Source organism: Amblyraja radiata, chromosome 25 (assembly GCF_010909765.2).
Source record: "Amblyraja radiata isolate CabotCenter1 chromosome 25, sAmbRad1.1.pri, whole genome shotgun sequence".
Classification (NCBI taxonomy): domain Eukaryota; kingdom Metazoa; phylum Chordata; class Chondrichthyes; order Rajiformes; family Rajidae; genus Amblyraja; species Amblyraja radiata.
In genome coordinates, this window is record NC_045980.1 from 12,115,866 (window position 1) to 12,142,507 (window position 26,642).

General features: G+C 41.4%; 1 protein-coding gene across 6 annotated transcripts in view; it reads right to left on the reverse strand.

Moving 5' to 3' along the window:
* Positions 1 to 209: 209 nt before the first annotated feature.
* Positions 210 to 26,642, reverse strand: part of sart3 (spliceosome associated factor 3, U4/U6 recycling protein) — a 33,234-nt gene continuing 6,801 nt past the window's right edge. For 5 of the 6 annotated variants that reach the window (XM_033043174.1, XM_033043175.1, XM_033043173.1 and 2 more), the window contains 16 exons: positions 25,245 to 25,429; positions 24,052 to 24,157; positions 22,549 to 22,673; positions 18,170 to 18,325; positions 15,348 to 15,486; positions 13,925 to 14,032; positions 13,279 to 13,359; positions 11,709 to 11,767; positions 11,405 to 11,514; positions 10,270 to 10,382; positions 10,002 to 10,078; positions 8,322 to 8,481; positions 5,635 to 6,077; positions 4,382 to 4,534; positions 1,615 to 1,802; positions 210 to 786 (listed from right to left, as the gene is read on the reverse strand). In XM_033043174.1, the coding sequence (XP_032899065.1) occupies positions 597 to 786; positions 1,615 to 1,802; positions 4,382 to 4,534; positions 5,635 to 6,077; positions 8,322 to 8,481; positions 10,002 to 10,078; positions 10,270 to 10,382; positions 11,405 to 11,514; positions 11,709 to 11,767; positions 13,279 to 13,359; positions 13,925 to 14,032; positions 15,348 to 15,486; positions 18,170 to 18,325; positions 22,549 to 22,673; positions 24,052 to 24,157; positions 25,245 to 25,429 (2,393 nt within the window). In that variant the 3' untranslated portion in view covers positions 210 to 596. The remainder of the gene's footprint in view (positions 787 to 1,614; positions 1,803 to 4,381; positions 4,535 to 5,634; positions 6,078 to 8,321; positions 8,482 to 10,001; positions 10,079 to 10,269; positions 10,383 to 11,404; positions 11,515 to 11,708; positions 11,768 to 13,278; positions 13,360 to 13,924; positions 14,033 to 15,347; positions 15,487 to 18,169; positions 18,326 to 22,548; positions 22,674 to 24,051; positions 24,158 to 25,244; positions 25,430 to 26,642) is intronic. The other variant, XM_033043171.1, reaches the window with a different exon arrangement.

Consider the following 26,642-nt stretch of genomic DNA (forward strand, 5'->3'; position numbering starts at 1 on the left):
GTGCTTGCCTCGCACGTTGCTGCCTGCCACAAATTGTCATGTCCATGCTGTTTATCCAGCTCAGCTAAACCCTGATGAAGTGAGTTAAAAGGCATTTTTGCTACAGTTTTCCAAGGAATTTAAATAAATCGAGATACGATAGGCACTCAGAATGCTTGGACACTGCTATCAAGTAAAAGGCTATGAAGTGAGATTTCTCTGTTAGTCAATTACAATGCAATTGTATAAAACATTTAATCGGGAACAAAAAAAAACACAGCAAATGCTATAAAAAGATGAGGTCAAAATTAACATAAACTGGTCTGGATGATCCTGCTACATACCCAAACGCTTATAGACAAAAATAATGCAAGTTAACTCACCAAGTAGCAGTTACAAAATGCACAATATTGTAAATAAACATACAAGCCACCCGCTTTAAAAATCAAAGGCCAAATGTATTTAACACTTATCAAACTTTCTTAGAAAAATTAGACTATTTACAGTTTCACTGCTGATCAGAATTACTGTCCCTACACAAGGATGTAAAATGATTTCCATAAAGACTTCACATTTTTTTCTGGACTCAGTATTTAAACATCAAATGCTATCACCAGTTATTTCCTTAACAACATCTTTGCAAAGTCTGCATTTGTCATCTTTTTCATGTCAGCTGCTCGTGTGGAATCGCCCTTTGCGTTATCATCCTGTTCTCTCAACGTACCATTCTCCGTACTGGTTCCTGGTGCGGGCAAGCGTTGTAAAGCGCGAGGCACGAGTGCAAGCTGTGTTCGGCCTTTGCCCCTCCTGGAACAAGTGACAAAACTTATTTAAAGGTGTATCTGTAACCATCCATAATTCTAAACTTTTGTAAATGCAAATCAAGATTTTCCATTTAGTCCACCTCACAAGTGTGAGCGGGTACAGATTTTGGTTGATCAGACGTGATCCTATTGAATGGCGGTGCTGATTCGAATGGCCTACTCCTGCACCTATTTTCTATGTAACTGCTACACTTGGACTTGAATTACTCTCTTATCTCTGACTTGTTAGTAAAACACTCATTTCGCTTGAGCAGCACGAATTGGATTTCTCTAATTTCAAGTAAATCCTGCATTCCCTCCCTCACCCTAGTCCTTCTACCAGTTCCACTGCATCCTTATATCCCTCTCGTTAGTATATCTTCCCCGGCCATTGTGGACTCCACCCTTCCTGCAGTCATCTGTTGCCGGCCCTGATTTGTTCTGGCCTTTTCTCTCTTCCAGTTCCCCTCCCCCCTCCACATTTCAGTCTGAAGAAGGCTCCCAACCCAAAACATAAACTATTCCTTTTCTCCAGAGATGCTGCCTGGCCCACTGAATTACTCCAGCACTTTGTGTCCATCTTCGGTACAAACTAGCATCTGCAGTTCCTTCCTACACATTCTAGTTTGCAACTCCTCCAACACAAAGATTAGAGAAAGTAAAACTGAACTATATGCACAAAAAAGGAGTCTAAATTACAAGATATTCATATGATTATTATTTGAGAAGGATCTCTAGACAATGTGACCATCTTTCGATAGGTAATTCCTCATCACAGTCATCCAATCCAACAGTCACTCACGTTCAACTTTTGTAACAGTTTTACACTTACGGTCCATACACCTGCCGTGGAAGGAATGAGCCAGAGGTTCCACCAGTTTCAACGTTAGCCGTCTGCTTTCTCTGTGGAGGGTTACTGATGGCCACACTGATGGTGTGATCTTTAAGTACGTTTCCATCTAACTTAAGAACAGCCAGGGAGGCTTGTGTTTCATTCTCAAATTCAACGTATGCCAAACCCTGAAACAAATCAATTTAAATTTCACTTAATCTCACAATAAACAAGTAAAAACGAATTCACTTTCGAGTTCTTAATACGTCAACCAATACACACTTAGTGAAATATTAATCATCTGGAGCTTGCCAACACGGACAGTAAAATTACCTTTACATATCTTCTACATTGCTTAATTGCATGAGATTTTTCATTTTGTGTCCTATTTCTGATTCTGGACATAAATTAAACTTTATGCTTAAAGATCAATTAATTGTTTCTAGCGATGCAGGTTTCTCTAAATTGAAAGAGACTCAAATACTGTAGCGCTGGTTGAGAGAGTGCTGAAGGGTTGGTAAGTGTAGCTAATCTTTCTGAAGATGTAAATTTAAGATGAACGTGTGAAAAGAGAAAAAATGGAAAGCAATGCCGGAACTGCAATAAAAAACTCTGCCGTTGCTGAAATCTGAAATAAAAGAAAATGATTTAACCACCTATCAGGCCTGGGTATTATTTGAATGAATAAGTTTGTGGAGAGAAGGTAAGAGCGAACTTGACATTAGAGACACAATGAGCTGCAGATAGATGTGTAGAATGCAAACCCACTACAGGTGCACAACCTTTTATCCGAAGATCCAAATAACGAAAACCTCCGAATAGCGGCCATTTTTTCGGTCCTTGAAGAAAGGTCCTTGAAAACGTTCACCGAGGGCGGCCCGCAGAGGTGACAGCGGAACCTTCGGTCGGTCCTCGAAGAAAGGGGAACTAAATCCCCATTCATAAAAGAGAAGGTGAGGGTAATATTGCGCGGGAGGGTTAATACTTGACAATATGCTGCTGCCTGCCAGCTGAGTTAAAAAGTTCCCACGGTAGACTCACAATACACAGTGTATCGTGAGTCTTGCGTGGGAACTTTTTAACTCAGCGGGGCAGGCAGTAGCAGATTGTCGCTCGCTTCAATTTCACCCCACCTACACCCCTCTGCTTCCCGGCCATGTGTGTGACCCCTTCCCTCCCCTCTCCAGCTCCCCGTTCATTGCACCAGCGCGGGGGCTTTGCACTGTCTTCACGTCGGCGACGCTAGCAGGACTGTGCCAGTCACCGGAGACGTCAGGACCAACGGGACACCGACCCCCAGGCCCACCGCAAGCACGGAGATCCCAGAGACCCACAGCCAACAGCAGCCCAGCCCCGCTCCAACTACAGAGGAACCTGGGTTGCGGATGACGGGGCGCAGCTCGGGGCGTCGTAGGGGCCCATCGGGGAGCGGGTTCCTGTTGGTCCTGACGTCTCCGGCCACCTGACATCCTCCGGGAACTGTGCAGCCCTTGCAGGAGAGTGGGGTTGTTTGCAGTTGCAGAGGGAGGGGGCAAGGGCGGTACAGTTCCCAGTCTCAGCTCCAGTCCAGGGGGTGGCCGGGGACGTCAGGACCAACAGGACACCGACCCCCAGGCCCACTGCAAGCACGGAGATCCCAGAGACCCACAGCCAGCAGCAACTCCAGCCCAGCCCCGCTCCAACTCCAGAGGAACACGTAGGGGCAGAAGCTGATGGTGTGCAAGGTACGTCTTGTTCTTGGGGTGGCGGATGAGGGGGCGCAGCTCGGGCTGTGGGCAAACTGCCACTTGTCGCCGTAGCGGCCCATCGGGGAGCGGATTCCTCTGGAGTTGGAGGGGGAGGGGGGTATTGTGCTGTTTGATCGCCCCCTGCTATCCCAGGGACAGGGAGACACAGCGGCTTTTTAGACTGGTGGGCAATCACTTCCAAAGTTCTGCCCACACAGTCAGTACACCTCTCCTGCACTGCATTTCATACAAACATTTATTCTGCAAGAAAAAACTACATTGAAGACTCAAACTCGCGACCGAGTTTACTGCTGGGATCAAGGCGCAAACTCGCGACCTTGCGGATATGAGCCGAGCACTCTACCACTGAGCCAGCCATTAAAATCTACGCTAAAAAATATCCATTCCGAAGACCGACAAATTCTGAATTACGAAAAGTGTCTGGTCCCAAGGCTTTCGGATAAAAGGTTGTGCACCTGTAGTAGTAAAAAAGTTACCACAGAAAGTGAAAGGACAAAATGTTGGGTAACTCTGATCTGACAGCATCTCTGGAGGACATGGATAACTGACATTTTGGGTTGGGACCTTTCAGATTTTACATTGCTTTCCTGTTCAGACACAATCAGGAAAGGCAGGTTATTTGAAATTGTTAAATTCAGTATTGAGCAATTATTTTTCGTTGGCATGGAAGTTCTCCAGAGTTGCAGTGGAACATGCAATTCCTGAAAATTTGTTTGCACTACACCTCCAACATAGTGTTTCAGTGAGAGTCTGAATAGTCTAACCTCTTCAGCATCAAAAGCCTGAAATATTTACTCTCAGAACTAAGCCACAGAAGTCCATGAAAAGTGCACAAGATTTGCCATAGACACGGAAAGGCACTTTCATAATGCAATTTGTAAATGTTTAGATCACACACTTGCACGATCTGTTCTTCAGTCAAAGTTACCCAATACTTGCTTTGGATCAAAAGATACTTTTCTTCACAGATAACCCCTGCACACTACTTTCTCAATAAGCTGATGCATTAGTGTTTGTACCTTTGGCTTTCCAGAGCGATTAGTGACAAGTCGAATCTCCTTCAGGTTCCCATGGTCTTTGCAGAGCTCCTCCAGGTCCTCTCTAGTGCAGGAGAACGGCAACCCTGAAATAAAGATCTTGTGTTTCTCCAGGCTGCTGCTGTATCGAAATACCTGGGAAGAGAAAAATATTACAGTTTAACAGTGTGAACAATTAATGCATTCAAAAGTTCTGTTCATGTCACTGCTGCCAAAGACCACACTGTTGTTGCATCTCGTGGTGGCAATTCTCATTTGTGACGGTAGCGCAGCGGTAGTTGCTGCCTTACAGCAAATGCAGCGCTGGAGATCAGGGTTTGATCCCGACTACGGGTGCTGTTTGTACGTTCTCCCCATGACCTGCGTGGGTTTTCTCCCGAGATCTTCGGTTTCCTCCCACACTCCAAAGACTTACAGGTAAGTCAGTTAATTGGCTTGGAAAATGTAAAAATTGTCCCTAGTGTATGTAGTGTTAATGTGCGGGAAATGCTGGTGGGCCGAAGGGCCTGTTTCCGCGCTGTATCTATAAACTTTTAAAAAATTAGGAAATCAAATAATCAGGATTAGTGACAGAAAAGATCTTGGGGTGAGAGTTCACAGCTCTCTAAAAGTAGCATCACAAGTAGAGACAGTGGTAAAGAAGGCATATGTCATTCAATATAAAAGTCAGGAAGTCATGTTGCAACTATTTAAAAACTGGTCAGTTGTATTGTGTGCAGTTGTGACGTAGAGGCATTGGAGAGGGTGCAGAAGGGGATTCACTTGGATGTGGCCTGGATTGGACACCATTAGCTATAAAGGTTGGACAAACATGGATTGTTTTCTTTGGAGCGTCGGAGGCTGTAGGGCAATCTGATGGAAATTTATAAAACTAGGGGAACCATGATAGAAATGTCAAATACTATATTTAAGGCGAGTACAGAAAGTTTAGAGGAGATGTGCAGGGCAAGCTTTATTTTTGCACGGCAATAGGTGCCTGGACTTGTTGCCAGGGAAATGGTGGAAGCAGGCACAATAGTAATGTTTAAGAGGAATTTAGGGCACATGAACTTGGCATCATGATCATGTTCTACATTCTATGTTTGTGTAAAAATGAGGGGACATTGTTTTATCTTGCCTTATTACTAAGACAATGGGCAGAATTGAGTTCAAAAAAGTGGCAGAAGTGTATAACATGTTTCATAATAAAGTGTTTTGATCTGATTATATAAATAAATAGATATCAACAGTGTTACCTTAAATTCTGGATTCTTTGCTTTGTCGACACAAGGTGAGATAAACATTGGCCGGCCCTCCAGCTCCTGGCGGTCTAGCTTTAAGGCATTTGTGGCCGCCTCCTTCTCTTTGAACTCCACGTAACAGTATCCTCGGAAATGTCCCCTGTTGCTATAAACAAGACGGATGTCGGCAATCTGGCCAAAGCTTGCAAATATCTCCTTTATCCTGTCCTCAGGATCATGCATGGAGTAGGCCAGGTTGCTGACAAACACAGTGAGGTCATCCTTGCTGTTATCGTGAGGAACTTTGTTCCTCGTGGCAACGACAGCCTTGTGCTTTTGCTGCGCTGGAGTCTCTACAGTCTTTGCAATGCCCTTCCGACCAAACAGACCACATTCCGTTGCCATGGCTTCCTCGGTCTCTTCCAGTTCCCCAGCTCGACGCTTCTTATTTGGTTTGTCTGAAAATCAAAGAGCAATCATAAAAAAATCTCATCTTCTCACCATAACTGGAGCAGGAGGACAGAAAGAGAACTACAGTAATAGATGTACCTGCCTAAATCATAATGCAAGCCTACCAGGAGTAAAAAACGTTATTAGACAGTGAAAGGGCAAAAGTGCTGGAGTAAGCCAGCGGGTCAGGCAGCATCTTTGGGCAACATGGATAGGTGACATTTCAGGTTGGGACCCTTCTTCAGACTTGTTTATCACAGTGAGTGTTAGATCAGTAGTTTGATCTTCCTTATAGTTACATGGATGGTGTCATCACTGTGGCTTCAATGGCTGTGCACTTTCCATCAACATTAAAGCAATGGGAGTAAAGGAAGGACTGCAAAAGTGACATAGCTGTTCTTCGTGATGTAAGAATCTTGTTTTTTCCTCACATGCTTTCAGAAGAAATTGTTAAGATGACAAAAAGGGTTAGGATTCTTATTAAACAGAAAAAACTCAGCTATTTTCCTATTTCCCAAATGACTTCATTTTCTTTTCAATTTTATATTATTTGTCCCGCCTTCCATGAGTGACTTCACCTCAAAAGTACAGCTGCAAACTGTCAGGATTGCTAAGAGTTCTGGAATCCACTCTATAAATGCAGTTTGTTTCTTCCTAGGTTTACCAAAGCCTACGCTCACTCCCAGTGTATCCCTTTCCTATGCTACTCACAGCAGATTGATCTTCAAAAAGGGCATTGAACACCAGTTACTGGATTCTCTCAACTTTAAAAGTGGCAAAGCATAAAAGGGATGCATACTAACAAGAAAGTTTAGCGGGATCTGCAAGGTCATGTAGGGATTAAAGTCAGCAGTCAGAAGTTGTAAAGCAAGCTTTGGTGGGTCAAAACTTAACATTGGTCAGTGAATTGAGGGATGAAGATGAACAGGACCTGGTGCATGCAAATAACTAGAGTATTGGATGAGCGTTGGTATATATATGCACAGGAATGGACACCAACCAGGAATGTACTGCCATAGTCAAAGTAGACAAAAGTGAGAAGACATTGAAACTTAATAATAAAAATCATAGAAAACCAAGAACAAATATGGCTTATCCCATTAGTCATCTTGCAAGAACGCTTTTGATATTATGGAATGGGTACGATGCCTCATTGGTACAAACTAATACATTATTCAGTTTGACAAGAACCATCCACAGGCAAATCTGTTAATAATTGTATTGCATCTACCCAAGAGTACTTTATATAATATTTTTAGGTAATGAATATCTGAAACAGGAAAAAGCCTTGTTCCAACCTGGCCCAACCAGTCTGCATTAGGATTCACAGTACACCTATTGATAATTGATGCATTCTATCCTACAGCAGATTGCCTCTTCTCTCATCTTTATCTAATACATTTAGATCACTATTTCAAAGAAATTGCAAGATTATTGCTGCTCATATAATAGATACCATTATTGCTTTATTGAAATATTAATTATTTGTAAGATTGAGGTTTTACCAACAGTAGCTTTGAGCCTTTTTAGATTGTAGAAAGTTTTGTCTTAAGGCTATGGAAGTTTTATAACAAAACCTAATCCTTCATTGCTGTTTCACTCTAATAATTTCACATCTTTAACTGGTGGTACATGTGGAGTTATGGCACATAGAAACATAGAAAATAGGTGCAGGAGGAGGCTATTCAGCCCTTCGAGCCAGCAGCACCATTCAATATGATCATGGCTGATCATCCAAAATCAGTACCCCGTTCCTGCTTTCTCACCATATCATATAACGATATAACCATATAACAATTACAGCACGGAAACAGGCCATCTCGACCCTTCTAGTCCGTGCCGAACACGTATTCCACACAGCCACCACTCTCTGAATATCCCTTGATTCCGTTAGCCCCAAGAGCTATATTTAACTCTTTTTTGAAAACATCCAGTGAATTGGCATCCACTGCCTTCTGTTGCAGAGAATTCCACAAATTCACAACGTTCTGGGTGAAAAATTATTTCCTCATCTCAGTCCTAAATACCCCTTATTCTTAAGCTGTGACCCTTGGTTCTGGACTCTCCCAACATCAGGAACATTTTTCCTGCATCTAGCCTGTCCAATTCCTTAAGAATTTTATGTTTCTATAAGATTCCCTCTCATCCTTTTAAATTCTAGTGAATATAAGCCCAGTCGACCCATTCTTTCATCAAATGTCAGTCCTGCGCCTTCACGGTGAACCTACGCTGCACTCCCTCAATAGTCTCACCTGGAAGGGCACCCCACTCCTCCTCATCTGCCTTGCGTTTGTCTCCAGTCGTTGGCTGTTTCTGAGCTTTCTTGGCAGCCTTCTTTTCAGATCTGGCTTTCTTCCGTTGACTGGTTTTCTCTTCTTCCTGCTTTGTCTGCAAGGCATCTTTCACTGCAGCCTGGGGAAGGAGAAAACAATATCAAAAGTTTGATACTATTGTTTAAAAACATCAATTCTACAAAGGGGTTTTTTCCCCCCCCCGATATTATTTAAAGTTAATCTTTGAGCTTGGTCGAGTTAAAGTGTAGAGTACCAACAAAATTAATATTAATTTGCAAGTTGATAGTAAGCAAGGCAAATACTATGCTAACATTCATTTCCAGAGGACTAGAATTATAAAAATCAAGGATGTAATGCTGAGGCTTTTGGAATATTCTGAGAAGTTTTGGGCCCTACACCTGAGGACAGATGTGCTGGCGTTGGAGAGGGCACAGAGTAGGTTTATGAGAATGATCCCAGGGATGATTACATTAATGTACAAACAGAGTTGGAAGGCTCTGGGCCTGTACTTGCTGGAGATGAGGGGGGGGGGGATTTCATTGAAACCTTCTGAGTAACGAGAAACCTAGATACCGTGGATGTGGAGAGGAGAGGTTTCCATTAGTGAGAGAGTCTAGTACCAGAGGACACAGCCTCAGAATAAAAGGGTGTACCTTTAGAATGGAGATGAGGAAGAATTTATTTGGCTAGAGTGTGGTGAATCTGGAATTGCCACAGACGGCTGTGGGTATTTTAAAAGTGGAGATGGATAGGTTCTTGATTAGTAAGGGTCAATGGTTTCTTTATTGTCACGTGTATCAGGTACAGTGAAATACATTTTTTGCATCCCTGTACACAAGCACAATTGCCCCAGTTAGTGCAATACAGAGCAGCCCACCTAGTCATTTGTAAGAGGCACCATTTGTCAAAGGTTATGGGCAGAAGACAGAAGAATGGGGTTAAAAGAGAAAAAATTGCCATGATTGAACACAGGAGCAAACTTGATGGACTGAATTTCTTAATTCTGCACCTATGTCTTATGATTGAATCTAAAAAGCTGCTATTTCGGTTCATGGATACAAACTAATCTGTTATGCATTCCCAGTATTTTCCAGTCTTCTATTGTATTTATATTATTTACATCTTCTTCCTCTTTGATCTGCAATTACTTTAGTTTAACACCAAACCTCCTGGCATTGGAACTGCAATTTTAAATCAGACCAATCTTTCTTCAGAGATAGCTGCAATATCATCAAAACTTTGGTCTGATTCAATTTTGACAATTTGTGGGATCGCCTTATGTTATATGTTAGGTGCTTTACTAAACATCAGACCAGATCTAGGACAATAAAATGCTATCAATGCTGAAAGTGAAAAATAACTCGATTATCTGGGAATAGAGATTCTAACATGCAGGAGGGGAATTCTGAAAACAAGCCATTTCAAGGCGATTATGCACATCTTCATTCGTTAGCTTGAAGATCAGCCTTGGTTGTAATCACTCAATGGTCTCCTGAGCATGATCAATGATCAGTACAACCCCCGCAGTAATGACCAAAGCTGCAGAAATCATTCCACTCTGGCACTGGAAGATTCTCTGGCAGTAAAACCACTTTTATAAAACCACTCTCATGCAGGGAAACAGCACAAAGCACTTACTTTGGCTCTCCACTCATTAATGTGGTTCATTCTGGTCTCCGTCTTCTCCACAGCTAGATCCCAGTCATCCAAAGACCCTGAAATAGAACAAAAATAAAATGCGTTGGTTCTTCCCATTTATATCATGGACGGCCTCTTAAATTGCTGCTGAAGAGTGTTAAAAAATGATCTTTTTGTGTGTGAGAAATTGCTCAAATTATTTATGCTTTGACTTGCACTTTAAAGTCGGTATAAAAACTCATCACATTATTTCTGTATGCTCACGTACCCTCGACCCTCTCAAAGGTGAGCAGCACCTCACTGACATGCTCAGGATAGTCGGTGGTACATTGTACTGCTCGATGCAAAGCCTTCCTGCAGTGCTGGGGGTCACCATGAGCTCTGTAACAAAGTGACATGCAGATTAAAAAATACATTAAAATCCATATTTCACACCAACGTATCCCTTTTGGGATCACACCATCTCTAGCCAACAATCACCTCATCAGAGAATCTCCTATCCGGAGGTCATCGGTTGCCCGTCCCGATTTGTCTGAGGAAGGGTCCCGACCTAAAACGTCACCCATCCTTTTTCTCCAGAGATGCTGCCAGGCCCGCTGAGTTACTCCAGTAATTTGTGTCTATCTTCCATATATACCAGCATCTGCAGTTCCATTCCAAACACCCCATTTGTCTAGGGGTTTTTTTTTCCCTTCGCTTCCAGGAACCACCCCTCCACAATCAGAATGAAGAACGGTCCCAACCCGAAACGTCACCTATCCATTTTTTCCCAGAGATGCTTCCTGATCTGTTGAGTTACTCTGGCATTTTGTGTCTATCTTTGGTATAAACGGACATCTGCAGTTCATTTATATTACATTTTATTAAAGAATACATTAGTATCCTTCTTTATTTACACATGCAGAGATAAAGAGTGACAATTAAAGTATTTCTGATGGAACCCACAGATCGTCCAATGTTGTCTTTCGTTAAAATCATTTTTCAATCTCAGAATTGTGATCCTCTCCTATATCTTTGGTGCCAATGATTTTTAACCACGTCTTATTTTTAATAACTCATTCTTCATTAGATACTTTATTAATTCTTCATCAACTTTGATTGCTCCAGTTTTATTTTATCTCTATATGTAATCCGACCCTCATTTTCAAAAACATTTTTCTTTCTAATTTTTCCAACTATCATTACCAGCAACTCCTCATCTCCTTAACTGGATTAGGATGTTTTCTAAGGTCCATTTATCCTGGGCACATAATTCATGTAACAGTACTCGAAGGACGTCAATGTGGACCAAATAATGGAAGAACTCCCACTGACTACACATCGCCAATGCCTTCCACAGAGGAAGGAAACTTAACTAAATCAATTCAAAATAAATTGTTGCTTGATAAAGATAATATTCTTACCGTTCCAGATTGAAATATTCCAGCCACATGTTGGCATACTTTGCATTTCCTTTGGTCATGATTCTATCCCAGAGTTCCCGAGCTTTCTGCATGTTTCTACAGAGTCTTGCCTGCAGAGAATTAAAAGCAGAAGCAAGCAATAATCATGAAATAATTTAACCTTCCAGTGATCAAACACACACTATAAACCCCCATCCCTGGCAGATAAGTGTGATCAGAATGATCCAAGATGGCGTCCAGGCCAGGCAACTCTTTGTTTGGAATATGTTCTCACGATCCCCAACAGTTCCACTTGCAACCTTACCTCAATTCTCGCCCAATTCTGTAGAATGGTGCATGAGGAGTCCCCACTCTCACTGAATCCTGCAGGAAGTCCATAAGTTATTTCAGTTTCAGTTAGTCACAAATCAAAAATATTGAAATATTTAAAATATCAAAATATTCCTCCAATGAAAACATCATATTACTTCCTAAAGTAAGGAACAATACAGGATGGATTTAGTCACCCAAACAACCTGGGCAAGTATCTTTCCTGAAGTATACAGTGTACAAAAATAGTTTAGTTTAACTGAAAGAATGAGGGTGTTCACATTTGTAGTCAGCATGGATTAGTGGATGGGAAATTATATCTCACAAATGTAATTACCCGGCCTGGGCATCACAGCTCAGGTGCTGGAATTTCAAGTGCACTCTATAATTTTGTTTGGATTGAAGGATTTGCCAGACCTCCAGTTGCTGGAAAAACAGTGGTGGATCTCTGTAACTTTCCAACCAATTTTAGTTGTTTTTGTATAACCCTAAAAGGTGCCAAAGCCAGTATTGCAGAGGCACTTCATAAAGAGAACTAGTCCTCCAGGGATATCAGGGCCTTGGGGAGGCTTGTCTAGAATTGGCTATCGTTATATAATCCAGAAGCTTCAGAACAAGAGGAGGTAATTTGGCCATCCATGCTCATGGTCGTTCAACCATTGCACATAATCATTGTATTTACCATCTAATTTGAGCACTGTTGAAACTTAACTAGTGTTCAGTTACATGTTCACTGGGTATTGAAATGCTTTAACAAATCTAGTAATAGGGCGCCTATATTTGGCAAGGTAACAACTCTGATACAGGGCTACAGATCCATGAACTCAATATATGTACCTAAAGTTACGGTTATTTTTTATGAAGTACAAACGGAAGGCCAAATATTTAGCAATAACTGAATATGGATGAGAATGAATTTGGAAAAAAAAAAAAAAATCAGTGTGACAAACAAGATATATCGCAGAGTGGTAAAATAAATAAGTTTTTCAAAGCACACTTGGATACTATGATGGGAAAAAGTATTAAAGTCGACACTTTGATGGTGGAAAGGTATTCTTTGTCATTTGCTGCTCCCTTCCATCCCCACCCCACCTCCCTCCAAGTTTCATACTCCAAATGACACCCCAAGTTAAAGAGAAAACGGCAGGAATCAGATGCGCTGATAACTACCTGGTCAGAACAATCACCTGCGGCGACCTAATTCGCGAGTTCAGACGAGTTTGCCCTAGATTCATACTAGCAACATGGACGACACGAGGTCCTAGGAGGTCTTTGTAACTCTCCTTCACGCTTGAGAGTAGTCCCCGAGTACTCAAGGCCTCAGTTAGGTCGCGGCGTCTTTTTCAACATGCCCGCGAGTAAATAAAGGTCGCCATGGAATGTGTGTGTGCGTGCGTGTTTCATCGTTTACAGTCGATCCAGATCGAGGTTTTTCAGGCGAGTGCCCTCGAGCTTGAAGGTCGAAGACAGTCGCTGAAAAGTCGCGTCAGTGGGACCGGCCCATAATACATCGTTACACCAAACGGTCAGCAATTTATTTTTAAGGTAATAAAGGCCAAACATACGCTGCTCTATATCCTGTTTCAAGTAATCCACACCACGACTGTACGCTGATCTCAGCTCCTCCAATTCCTTACTGGAATCTGCTTAAATAAAACAGCAAAGAATTAGCAGCAAATCATCGCACTGATAGCAGGGTCAAGGGACGTTTGTCAGGAAAGTACAGGCTTAGTTTAATTTGTGAAGATCATCAGTGTGTCCCTGTATCTACCGTTGCCTTCACTTATTAAGGAGAGTTTAACTATTCAAATCTTGTGGTCAATCACTCACACCCTCCAAATGCTACTGTGAAAACTGGTCCAATCTAATCACATTGTATTCAGCAGCAAATAGAAGATAACTCTTTCTAAGTATTGTTTCTTTTATTTTAGTACGATGTGATGCTCTCAGTCATGCTTATGGCATGTAATTAATAGAGGTGGCAAATCAGTTCATGCCCTCTAATCAGCCCTGGTTCCTGTCTCACCATTCTCCCTCTTCTCTTTATGCAGGCTATCTGCTCTCCCGTCTCAGACTTGGTCTTCACCCAAAACATCAACAATTCCTTACCCCCCCCCCCCCTCCCCCCTTCCCGCTAACGGTTTACAGTTTGCCACTGGGTATCTTCATCCAGATAATGCCAGAAAACTAACTCCAATGTTCAAGACGTACCTTCACTAAAATCGACTCTGCGCCTCAGGTAGTCGAGAAAGGCCTGCCAGAGCTCCACATAGTCTGTAGCCTGGATGAAGCCGGCATTCAATGCCTTTTCAAAAGTATCTACCAATTATAATAAAAAAACAAGTCAGTTTCATTGAAAAAAAAGTCCTACTTTAATGATTCCTGCACCGTATTCCAAAATGTTCCACCAACCTGAAATTTTACAAGAACACATCCCATCTTCTTCGGAGCATGTATGAAGTAATCATCCCAGTGATACCCATAGCTACACGAGCTGTACTTCCTTACTACTGCCAATTCAGTATTTGTCTCTCCCAGTTTCACCGTCTCCATTCCACCCATCCTGATAACTGTGATATGTCTGCCTATTTGTCTCCACCAAGCATTCTCGTTCATCTATCCAATTCCTGCTGTCCAGGGCCACATATACTCATTCATGATAAACAGTAACTTAGTGACATAAAGAACAGCACCACATCTTACGAGATCCCGTTAGGTCAATTGTGAGCCTTCAAACTGTGTGCATCGACTACAGATCATAAACACTATTCCAGTCTTTTCTCTCTGGCCTTTCCTTTGGTTCTTTGCACATCCTTTTGCAATCTCATTTTGCCTATTTTTTAATCATTTTATCTCTCTTAATTTCCTCTTTGTTTGTTCCTCCCGACTCAGTTTTCCCTGCCTCTACATAGAAATGATATTTTTAGTTGGACAGAATTATGAACAAAGTAAATACACACCCAAAACATTAGTTACCCATGTTCTCCAGAGACGCTGCCTGACCCACTGAGTCACTCCAGCACTGTTTTTTTGTAAACCAGCATCTGCAGTTGCTTGTTTCTACAATTGTGCTTTTTAAGTATTCATCACAAGTGGCTGACAAACTCAATGGCAAGGTGCTCGATCAAAATAAAGTACTCCTTTGGTCAGTAAGAGCCAGTGGAAAGAGTTAAAACTTTAACCCAAGGACTTGTCATCAAAACTTGATAGTTTTAACCCCAACTTCAGTTGTCCACATCCATATGTGCATCCAGGGTCAGATTGAGGCCTCCTCCACTGTCGGACTGAAGCCACACGCAAATTGAAGGCACACCACCTGATGTTTCACTTGGGCAGTTTACAACCCAGCGGTATGAACATTGATTTCTCTAATTTCAATTAAACCCTGTATTTCCTCTCTTTCTGTCCCACCCCCAGCCTAGTCATCCTACCAGTATCATTGTTCACAAGGAACTGCAGATGCTGGTTTACAAAAAAAGACACAGTTCTGGAGTAACTTTGGGTCAGGCAGCATCTCTAGAGAACATGGGTAGCTAATGTTCACAAGCCTGTATGCCTTAACCCCTTCCCCAGCAACACCCACTTAACATGGAAAATGTTTAAATATTGTGCCTTTGCCAAGTGTTCATGTTACCTGTTACGATCTTGTGTTCCACTTGATGCCGTTCCAATGCCAGAATATACCTTTTCCACAATCCAACTATCCAAGGACAATTTCGAACAGCCCGCTCATGTGCAGACAGAACCACATCTTTAATCTTGAGTTTCCTGTCCTAGAGTGGTAAGCAGGCCGTGGTAGAAAAACAGACATCATTAAAGTAGAAACAAATATAATCCATTATAAAGCTCTGTTCTTATAACACACAAGTTTAGTTTATTGTCATGTGTACCGATTTACAGTAAAAAGCTTTTGTTGAGTTGCTATCCAGTTAGCGGAAAGACCATACATGATTACAATTGAGCCATCTGCAGTGTACAGGTACATGACAAAGGGACTAACATTTAGTACAAGATTAAGTCCAGTAAAGTTCGATCAAAGATAGTCCGAGGGTCTCCAATGAGGCAGATACAGCTCACTACTGTTTTACAGATATGGACTTAATCCACCTAATTCAGTTTGCAACACAGGTGGAAGCAAATCTTTGAGAATCAGAACAAATTATAATGGACGCTAGAGAAAGATTATTCTGTCAACTAAAAATGGATCAAGGAAGGGAGAATGGTGGAATAGTATAGGCAAGGAAGGAGAGCATTTCATACTGTCCCATTCAAACTAGATCAGAGAAGGGTTGTGAATAATATTAAACCAAAAAGTAGATCATACAAGTTGAGATAATTTAATACACTGCTTGAATGTTAAATAAAAGGAATGTTGGAATGGGCTTCTGTACATTCTTCAATTAATACTGGATTGGGAAAGCTAATGCTAATGATAAAAGAGAGATAATTAAAAGTTAATCGAGGAACTTTGCAGGAAAATAAATTCTGATATTTCGGTTTATTTGCTGAGATATGGCAGATGCAATAACATTTCTATGCAGAAATGAAGCACAAAATAGTTTAGTTTGAAACCAACATGTGGAACAATACTTCTACATATTAAACCATAATATTTTAGTGTGCTTAAATTATTTAGGTTAATTAGAGGAGAAAGCATAGCATAATTGTATAATTCACAAAGATATAAGGTTCTTAAGGAATTAGACCATGCAGCCAACCTTATTCCATCCACGCAGAAAGAAATAATTATATGTAATTTTATAGCAAGCTGAACATATATCTATGTTTTACAAGAAGATAAGTAAGCTAGAGCAACTCAGCGGGTCAGGCAGCAACTCTGGTGAAAAGGAATAGGTGATGTTTTGGGTTGAGACGGAGCCCACAATGGTCCATTGTTGGCTGTGGGCTATGTGATAAAAATGTATACAGACAGTGAAACTCAACAGGATGACAGTGAAGCTAGAACAACGACTAGGGTGAGGGAGGGACAGAGAGAGGGGATGCAAGGGTTACTTGAAGTTAGAGAAATCAATATTCATACCGCTGGGTTGTAAGCTGCCCAAGCAAAATATCAGGTGCTGTTCCTCCAATTTACATGTGGCCTCACTCTAACAATGGAGGAGGCTCAGGACAGAATGGGAATGGGAAGGGGAGTTAAGTTTTGGAAACCGGGAGATCACATAGGTCATCACGGACTGAACGAAGGTGTTCAGCGAAACGATCACACAGTCTACGCTTGGTCGCGCTGATGTACAAGAGTCCACATCTGGAACAGCAGATACAGTAGATGAGGTTGGAGGAGGTGCAAGTGAACCTCTGCCTAACCTGATAAGACTGTTGGGGTCCCTGGACAGAGACAAGGGAGGAGGTAAAGGGGCAGGTGTTGCATCTCCTGCGGTTGCATTGAAAGGTACCTGGGGAGGGGGTGGCTTGGGTGGGAAGAGTCGAGTTAACCAGTGAGTTGCAGAAGGAACGATCTCTGCGGAAGGCGTAAAGGGGTGGGGATGGGGCTAGTGGTGGGATCCCGTTGGAGGTGGCGAAAATGTCGGATGATTGTGTGTTGTATGCGAAGGCCGATGAAAGGCGAGGTCTAGGGGGACTCTTTCCCTTTTGTGACTGGAGGGAGGGGGAGCAAGAGCAAACCTGTGGGATACCAAGGAGACCCGTGTGAGGGCCTCATCCATGATAGAAAAGGGGAACACCCGTTCGCTAAAGAATGATTTTACAACTTTACCAAAAAAAAATTTCAAAGCAAGACAAGGTCACATCAGGAATGTTTGAGATGAGAAGACATTGGCCAAAGAGATGGACTTTAAACGCTGTCTTAAAACTGGAAAGGGAAATAAAGAGGAGGAAATTCTGGTGGTTAGGGTCATGGTAAGAGTAGGTGCAGTTGGCAATGGTGAACTAATTACATTCAGTATTGACCAAGAGAAAAGAATATGAGGAATACGGATCATTTTATGGTTGAAGGAAGCAGAAGGTGCCAAGAATGGAGGAATCGGAAATAAAGAAAGACTATCACATCTGGTGTCAACGTAATCAACATCCAGTGTTGAAGAGCGACCAGCATTGCTGCAAGTCAGGTAGCAGAATTTTGGATCATGTCAAGTTTAGAAAGAGAAGTCAACCAGGAAGCCAGGGATGATCACGTGAAGTGGTAACCAAGGCACGAATGAAGGTATAAGCAGTATACAAGCTAAGGCAGCTGTTTGGGGTTGGAATGGGTGATAACTGTGGTGAGGGTGGCCATTAGGCGAATTTACCGAACAGCCAAAAGGCAATTTAAATGCTTGTGTAGCCACGTGATCTACAGCATTTCTCAGAAGTGCCACCGGCTTCTTGACCTCTGTTGATCATACAACAAACAAAATTCTCCAATCACCAGTAAAACCGTCTTGCTGAAGGAAGAACAAAATTGCTCCTTTGTAATCAACCTCATTGCATTTTTCTTACCAAATACACGGTGTACCGTGCCCAAAGATCTGGCACTAAACAGTTCTCAGATAGTGTTCGCTCGAAGGTGATCTGAATACGCGCTGGGTCCCCGTCCTTCACCTCAAAGTCAATATAAGCTTGATACTCGGCCAGTTTGGGAGGATCTGCTGCCAACTGTAATAGAATAAGCAACATTTATTCAGGAAATATGATGTCCTCATTTCCTTTACCTCTTCTCTTCCCAAACAGTCCCTGCTGGTAAAGCAGCATTATTTTTTTGCATTTCTACCAATCTAGATTGGTGTTCATTGTTGCCGATTGTCCACTATAACCGAGTAAGGGATATTCATTGTATGTAGTTGAAACAAGGAACTGCAAGTGATGGTTAATACACAAAAGGACCCAAAGTGCTGGGGTAACTCAGCGGGTCAGGCAGCATCTCTGGCGAACATGGATAGGTGAAGTTTGGACCATTCTTCAGACTGATTCAGTCTGCTGAGTTACTCCAGCACGGCGTTGTTTCACCTTAAAACTAGGTGCCAATGCTAGTGGTCCGCACCAGCAAGCTCGTCTTCACCCACCACATAGTCCTTTAACGAGGTTGTTCTTTCGGCTCACGTTATAGCCCCTGGGGCCAGCACTTTCTTCAGGCCATCGCTGCCGACAGGCACATTCGGTCACCATGGGGCACCATGTAACACGAGCCACAACAACAGCCGCATCAATGTTATAAAGGGGTCCGTTACTGTACTTCTATCAGGTCTTCCTCAGCCTCCAATGTTCCAGAGAAATCAATCCAAGTTTGTCCAATTTCTCCTTATAGTTAATACCCTCTCATCCAGGCAGTGTTCTGGTAAACCTCTCCTGCACCCTCTCCAAAGCCTGCACATTCTTCCTTTAATGGGGCAATCAGAACTACAAATGTGGCCTAAGCAAGTCTTACAAAGCTGCAAAACTTTGTGAACCTTATACTGAATGTTTCGACCAATTAAGGTAAATATACCAAATGCCTTGTGTAGGAAGGAACTGCAGATGCTGGTTTAAATAGAAGATACAAGAAACTGGAGTAACTCAGCAAGTCAGACAGCATCTCTGGAGAAAAGGAATAGGTGACATCTCTGAAGAAGGGTCTCGACCTGAAACGTCACCTATACCAAATGCCTTCTTTACCACTCTATCAACATGCGTTGCCACTTTCAGGGAGAACTGGCCAGTACTTCTGTAGGTCATGCATCTATAATATTGACTCAGTTTTACACCCTCCACTAGATCGCCCGAGTCAATATTATTGATCGTAGCATCTCCTACATGCCACAGCTTTTAATATTCTTTTGTTTGTGTTCTCTCTGTTTCTAACTGCCCTTCTTCACCTTCCAATTTGATGGAAGATAGACACAAAATGTTAGAGTAACTCAGCAGGGCAGGCAGCATCTCTAGAGAGATGGAATGGGTGATGTTTCAGGTTCGAGACTTCCAATTTGATGGTTTCATTATCATCACAGCGACCCTGTCCTTATTCCATCAGGGATATTGCCTGTCCTTCCCATCCATCCCCCACCCTCCCTACAAATTCAAACCAACTTCCTTGCCCCAGATCAGATGTGGGTCTTCATCCTGAAAGGTTAACTCTTAGATGCAGCCTGACCTGCTGAGAGTTGCCAGCATTTTCCATTTTAATTCCTATAGTTTCAAAAAGCAAGATATGTTTTGTTACAACCAATTCATCAGTGCTTATCACGTGCAAGCAGTAATCACATTAATATGCTCATCATCTACTTCCTCAAAGTAGAAACTATTCTGCAATCATGGCTATAAAAGTATCTAACAGAAAATCAATTGGCAGATTAGAACAGAAAATCAAATGAGTGGAATGGGAACAATAGTCCAGCTGTGTTTTTAAAAATCAGCGCCAGGAATATAAAAATAAACGAACCAGGTAATTTTACCCCAATTCCCAAAGCAAAAGGAAAATGGGGAAGTAATTCGATCTTGCAACTGTCACAGGCTGATCTAAACAGTCTTGATATTGCAAAATCCACCTTGCATTCCCTAACGAGGAGTACCTCTGATGAAATGTCACTCACATATGCAACGGTCAAGAACTTTCTGCCTGAGAATGACCAGAGATATACAGCCACACACTGCGATCCACATCACTGGATCTCTAATATTCACATGTTTAGTAAACTAGAGCAATCCCTAGAATATAAGAAAGGGAGTTAGGCAACTTAGCTCTTGATAAATTAGTCATGATTCATTGAGATCACGACAAATTTATGACATAATTCCATATATTTCCCCCATCTCTTTTAATACCTATTAATCATAATATCCCATTTAGGTTTCAAATTAAAGTAGCAACAATTGCCATTTGTGGAAGAACATTTGAAATTACTTTCAATTACTCTGCATTTAGATGAGCTTCTTAAAATCACCCCTTGAGGCCTGATTCTCATGTGTAGATAATATCCTTTAGTCCTAGGCTCTCAAATCAGTGAAAGGTTCTATATTGAAGGTAGACACAAAATGCTCGAGTAACTCAGAGGGGCAGGCAGCATCTCTGGAGAGAAGGAATGGGTGACGTTTCGGATCGAGACTCTCTTCAGGCTAATGTCAGGGGAGGGGGCGGGACAGAGATAAAAATGTAGTCGGAGACAGTCAGACTGGCAGGAAAACTGGGAAGGGGATGGAGAGAGGGGGAGAAGAAGCAAGGGCTACTTGAAGTTCTATATTATCAGCTTACTTTAATATCTAGGAAACTTTAGATGTTCTTCCAAATTGGGAGATAATCATCCAAATTTTAGGGAATACATACTAATGTGAGATTCCACGTCATAACTTAATACATGGGATCTGGGTATTATTCTTGTAAATGTATGCTGAGCTCCAAAGTACCCTTCTTAAGGTTTGATTGATAGAACTGATCTTTGCTCCTCAAGGTACTTTCCAACAAAATACAGCTGTCGCATAGTTATAATAATTTGCACTCAATTCTCCATAGATTAAAAGGCCTTTTTGATTCATCAAATGTCACAGACAGGCACAGAAGATAATCTAGTCTGAAGAACAGTTCTGACCTGAAACACCACCCATCCATTTTCTCCAGAGATGCTGCCTGACCCGCTGAGTTACTCCAGCATTTTGTGTCTATCTACAGAAAAAAAATCAATGCACAGATATCCTCCACCCTGCAATTCAGATGCATCTTACATCTACATCTGCCTGCATTAAAATCCAATTACCATCATTTTGCCCAAAAACTTAAATGTATTTTACTCACTATAATTTAATGCTTCCAAGTGCGTAATTGAAAGTGTTAACTATCTTTATGTCATTACCAATATATACATTCCATCTCTTCATCTCAGTAGTTTAGAAATACTGCGATTGCAGCCCAACACACGTCCTTAAATTAGACCATTATTCTCGTCCTACCCTATTCACTGCTGGTCCATCGGTCATCCTGGAATTCTACCAAGTTCCAGCCAAAATCATACACATTTTCAATTATATAAGCATTATCTTTAAATAACAGTCTCTTGTAAGGGAATTTAACAAATCTCCTCTCAAAGTTCATGTAACTAACATCAATAGGTATTCCCCTGCCAACCGTGAATATTTCATAAAAATCAATCCAGTTTGTCAGCTACAAATCAATGCAAAACTCGCAGCACAGAAAAAAAGAATTGTGTTCATTCACCTGTTCCTTAATTACAAACCCCAGTGACATTAAGCTCAAAAGGACACAAAGTACTGGAGCATCTGTGGAGATCATGGATCAGTGATGTTTCAGGTCGAACCCCTTCTTTGAAGTTAGGCTTGTTGATCAAAAATGCTTCAGTCTACCTCTCGCACTTTTTTTTTTTTTTTTAAACGGTGAAGTGACATCTATAATAACCCAACCTAAAAATATGGTTCTCAAATGAAGGCAACTTACATATGAGGGAATGAGGGAAACTAGTCTGCAGAAACGTCCCTGGCCTGAAACGTTAACTGGTTTTTCTTTCCACACGTGCTGCTCGACTGGCTGAGTTCTATCAGCATTTGGGTTTAAGTTTCAGATTTGAGTATCAGCAGTTTTATTTTTGTTTCGCCAGGGAAGGAATAAATGGTTTGGATGCACTTCTACCACTCATCAGGAGCAGTACATGAACCTTGCCAGATAATATTCTTCTAATCAAATAAGATTCTAATCATTTTGCCAGTGAGATGCAAGCCTCCACTGTATGTTGGAGTAACTCTAATTTCCATCCAATGCAAGCTTTCTGTAGTTTGATTATTTAGTATCAATGTTTTTAAATAGCATTTTAAAAAATAATACATTTTTGAAAGGAACCAGCTGAGAACACATTTACATTATAGAACTTAAGCTAATATAACCAAGGTCCAATTCTTACCAGGGCTTCTTCAAAGGGTTTGCGCTTTTCCATTTGCTGCAAGGCCTTCTTGTAGAATTGTTTCACTGATTCATTAAGCACTTCATCCGCCCATTCCTCATATTCAGCATATGTGGACTCCATGTCTATTCAGAGCATCATAGACAGCCAGAAGTAAGCAAGGGTGAAATAAACACAGCTAATGCTACTACACTCAGCAGTGGAATCTTAAAAGCTCTATTTGCAAACATAGTGTAAGATGCTTAAACTTCAAAAATAACATTTAAGATGCTTAAAATGTTTCAACAAACAACCTGGTCATGGATACATATTGAGAAGGGTGTTGAAATAAAGTACAATTTATTTTCTGTAAAAGAGCCATCACGAGCATAACAGAATAAATATTCTCCTTGTGCTGTATGATTTAATAGAGACAAAAAAAACAAAACAGGATGTTCTCGTTTGGAATAATTAATACACACTTTCACAAAAAAGAACAACAATCTTTAATACAGGTGGACAGGAACATGGATAGGAAAGATTTAGAGGGAAAGGGGCCAAATGTGGGCAGGTGGGACTAGTGTAGATGGGGCATATTGGTCATCATAGGCAAGTTGGGCCGAAGGGCCGTTTCCATGCTTATGATTTTAACCTGGGATCCAGCTAGATGCATAGACAACACTTCAGCATTACTCTCAACAATGTCGCTTAGTCCTTTGCAGAGGTGTATTAATACAAATGCTTTCGTGTGGCAGTAAGAGAAAGAATACAAATGGCCATGGCTGCCTTTTACTGGCTGAAGATACAGTACCAGGCAGTCTTGATGGAACGGTATAGTAGAAACCTTGCAGATATCCATATCCTAGATTACAGGAGCTTCTTTTTAAACAAATTCAAGATTACAGGATGATAAACTGGCAATTTACTTCCACAGATATAGGTCAATTTGCAAATATTTAAGAAGTGGATGGATAACTTTCTGGACTGCAAAAAGAAAATCAAGAGTTTTGAGGACATAGTGGGAAATGGCATTGAGATCCATGATCAACCATGATCATAATGAATGGAGGAGGAGCAGGCACGAGGGCCAAACAGTCCACTCGTACCCCTAGTTTATGGTTGTGAAATTTAAGTTCATGTTCCAAATATGAAAGAATTATAGCTACCTGGCCAATAGGCATATTAACAAAGCAACATCCACCTGATGTTCATGTATCCATGGATGCACATTTATCTACATAGAACAGGGCGGTACAATGGCACAGAGGTAGAGTTGCTGCCTTACAGCGCCAGAGATCTAGGTTCAATCCTGACCTGTGATTGCGTGGATTTTCTCAGGGTGCTCGATGTTCCTCCCACACTCCAAAGACGTGCAGGCATGTAGGTTAATTGGCTTTGTAAATTGGCCCTAGTGTGTAGATAAAACTAGTGTACGGGTGATCGCTGGTCGCCGTGGACCCAGTGGGTCGAAGGCCCCGTTTCCACGTTGTATCTCTAAAAACAAAAAAACTCAAAACACTTTACCAAGCAAAGGGATAGCCAGCTGCCTCTTGAAGAGCGCATGTACTCGATCAAGTTGTTTATTCATCGCTTCCTGCTGATCAGGAGTGACAATGGTGCCAGGTAAAGCCTGTCAGAGGGAAAGAAAATTCAGACCATTAGACTGGCAATTGCTGGATTTAAAAATGAAGAACTGAATTGAAGCAATCCTTCAACATTTGAAATGCTGGTAAACAATTTAATATTTTACTTTAAATGGGATGACATTTCCAAATTTGACATTTTTCAGAAGATTGTGCATTCTACTTGCGACATATCGTCACTTCAAAGCCATAATCAATGCTCTTTCCTCAAAGAGAATAACTCCAGCCTCATCATTCTCTCTTTTGATTATAATCCCCTGGTATATGCAACCACTCAAGAACTATTAGGTCTTTCCTGTGAGGCGGGGACTGGAATTCTACAGTTTAACAGTAGCCTAACTGGTTTAATTTTGTGCAGTTGTAGCATGCAGCTAAAGGCAAGCCAGAACAGGATGATGTGACACAAGAATATTTACCGTTTTATTTAACTTTCAAAGCTAAGCTCAACTATTACTGCTCGTTTTAATATTGTTCACTCTAAATCTACAAACTCTTATCAACTGGAAGATGCAATGGAAACAACAAAACATTACTACATCCATAGTTCTGTTTAAAAAGCTTTACTTCGAGACATTGGCTAAAGTTTCAGCGCGGATGATGGGTGGAAAGATTGTGTACATGCCTGGATACATTTTCTTCATTAAAAGAAAATTCAACACAATTACCTAGCTAACAAAATGACTGAAACTAGACCAATGGTGGAGGAATGGCAAATGGAGTTTAATTCAGATTGAGTATGAGTTTAGTTTATTATAATACAATTTACAAGGCAAATTGTATGCAAGGTAAATACAAGGTAGGGCGTGGGGACTGTTGGAGAACAGAGACACTCAGGGGGACGGAGACAGGTACATAGTTCCATGAACACGGTGAAGATGCCGTCTGGTATGCATGTATTAATCGGCCAAAGTATTGAGCACAGACGTTGGGATGTCATGTTACAGCTGCACAAGCCGCTGGTAGGGCCACATTTATTATACTATGTTCAATTCTGGTTCCCTGCCATTAAACTGGAAAGTGTGCAAAAATGATTTGCGAGGATGTTACCTGGCCTGGAGGGTTCCATTTATTTACCTGCAACGTTCCTAAAATCGCATTTTCAAATTCTCGAAAGGCCTCCCAGATTGCAACTCCTTTTGTCATATGCAATCCAACAGCAGTTAAAGCTCGATCAAATATCCCACGAGCTCGCTCGATACCACCCTGCAAGCCAATCCCACCAATGGAGTACTGTGCATATTCCAGCCATATCTCAGGACCTGTATTTAAAATTATTTATTAATATTAATGTATATCAAAACAAAGCAAGAAATAGCATATGCATTCTTATAGTCAAATCTTGGTAGATACTAGCTGTTTACAACAGGGGGATTATTCCATTACAACACTACTCATACAGAAAACCTGCTTTCTAGCTGGTATCTAGGTGAATTGTTCACTTCAGATGGAGCACACATTGTTTTCAACTGAAGCTTCAATTTGGTAATAATACACTGATGGTCTCTTAGGTCAGATCCTAAAACCTCTTCACTTCTAATTCTATAGTGGAACAATGTGCCATAAACAGCTCCTAAAATTATGTTGCAGCCTCATTGTTCAGAAAGTCTTAATAGGCTTTTAACAGCAATATAAACCCATTTATTTAAACGTATTAAAACTGCAGAAAGGAACTATAGAAAAGGCATTGAACCGCTGCACACTGATATCCCAAGGTATTCTTTCATATCCTGAGTATTTAGTTAGTTTTGTTTATTGGCACGTGCACTGAAGTACAGTGAAAAGCTTTTGTGACGTGCTAACCAGTCAGCAGAAAGACAATACATGATTACAATTGTGTAGGAAGGAACTGCAGATGCTGGTTTAATCTAAAGATAGACACAAAAAGCTGTAGTAACTCAGCGGGCCAGGCAGCATCTCTGGGAGAGAAGGAATGGGTTTTGTTTCGGGTCGAGACCTTTCTTCAGACCCTACTCCAGCTTTTTGTGTCTACATGATTACAATCGATCTACTAGAGTGAAGTGCTGTTCTTATTACTAGCAGCAGGAACTTACTTCAGCTCCACTCACAGCAGTTTACACCGCACCCCATGTAATAATAATAATAAATTTTATATTTAATGGGCGCCTTTCATACAAAATCTCAAGGACACCTTACATAGTAAACATATAATCGGAATATAACAATAAGGACATCACAGAGACACAAATTAAAAACAGGATTCAATCCAAAAACAGAAAATCAAAAACACAGTGTGAAGAGGGAGCAGCGGCAACCAAAGCGCGCCAGCGTCCACTCTCTCTTCACGGCAGCCATCTTGGACACAGACCTACAAGACTACAAATAGACAAAAAAAAAAAAAGAAAAAAAAAAAAAAAAAAAAAAAAAATGTAGATGCAAAGCTTATGCTGGATGAACTATACACCGTTACCAATAGCCTTGAAATTGAGAGCCCCCCTCATCATAACGGGGACT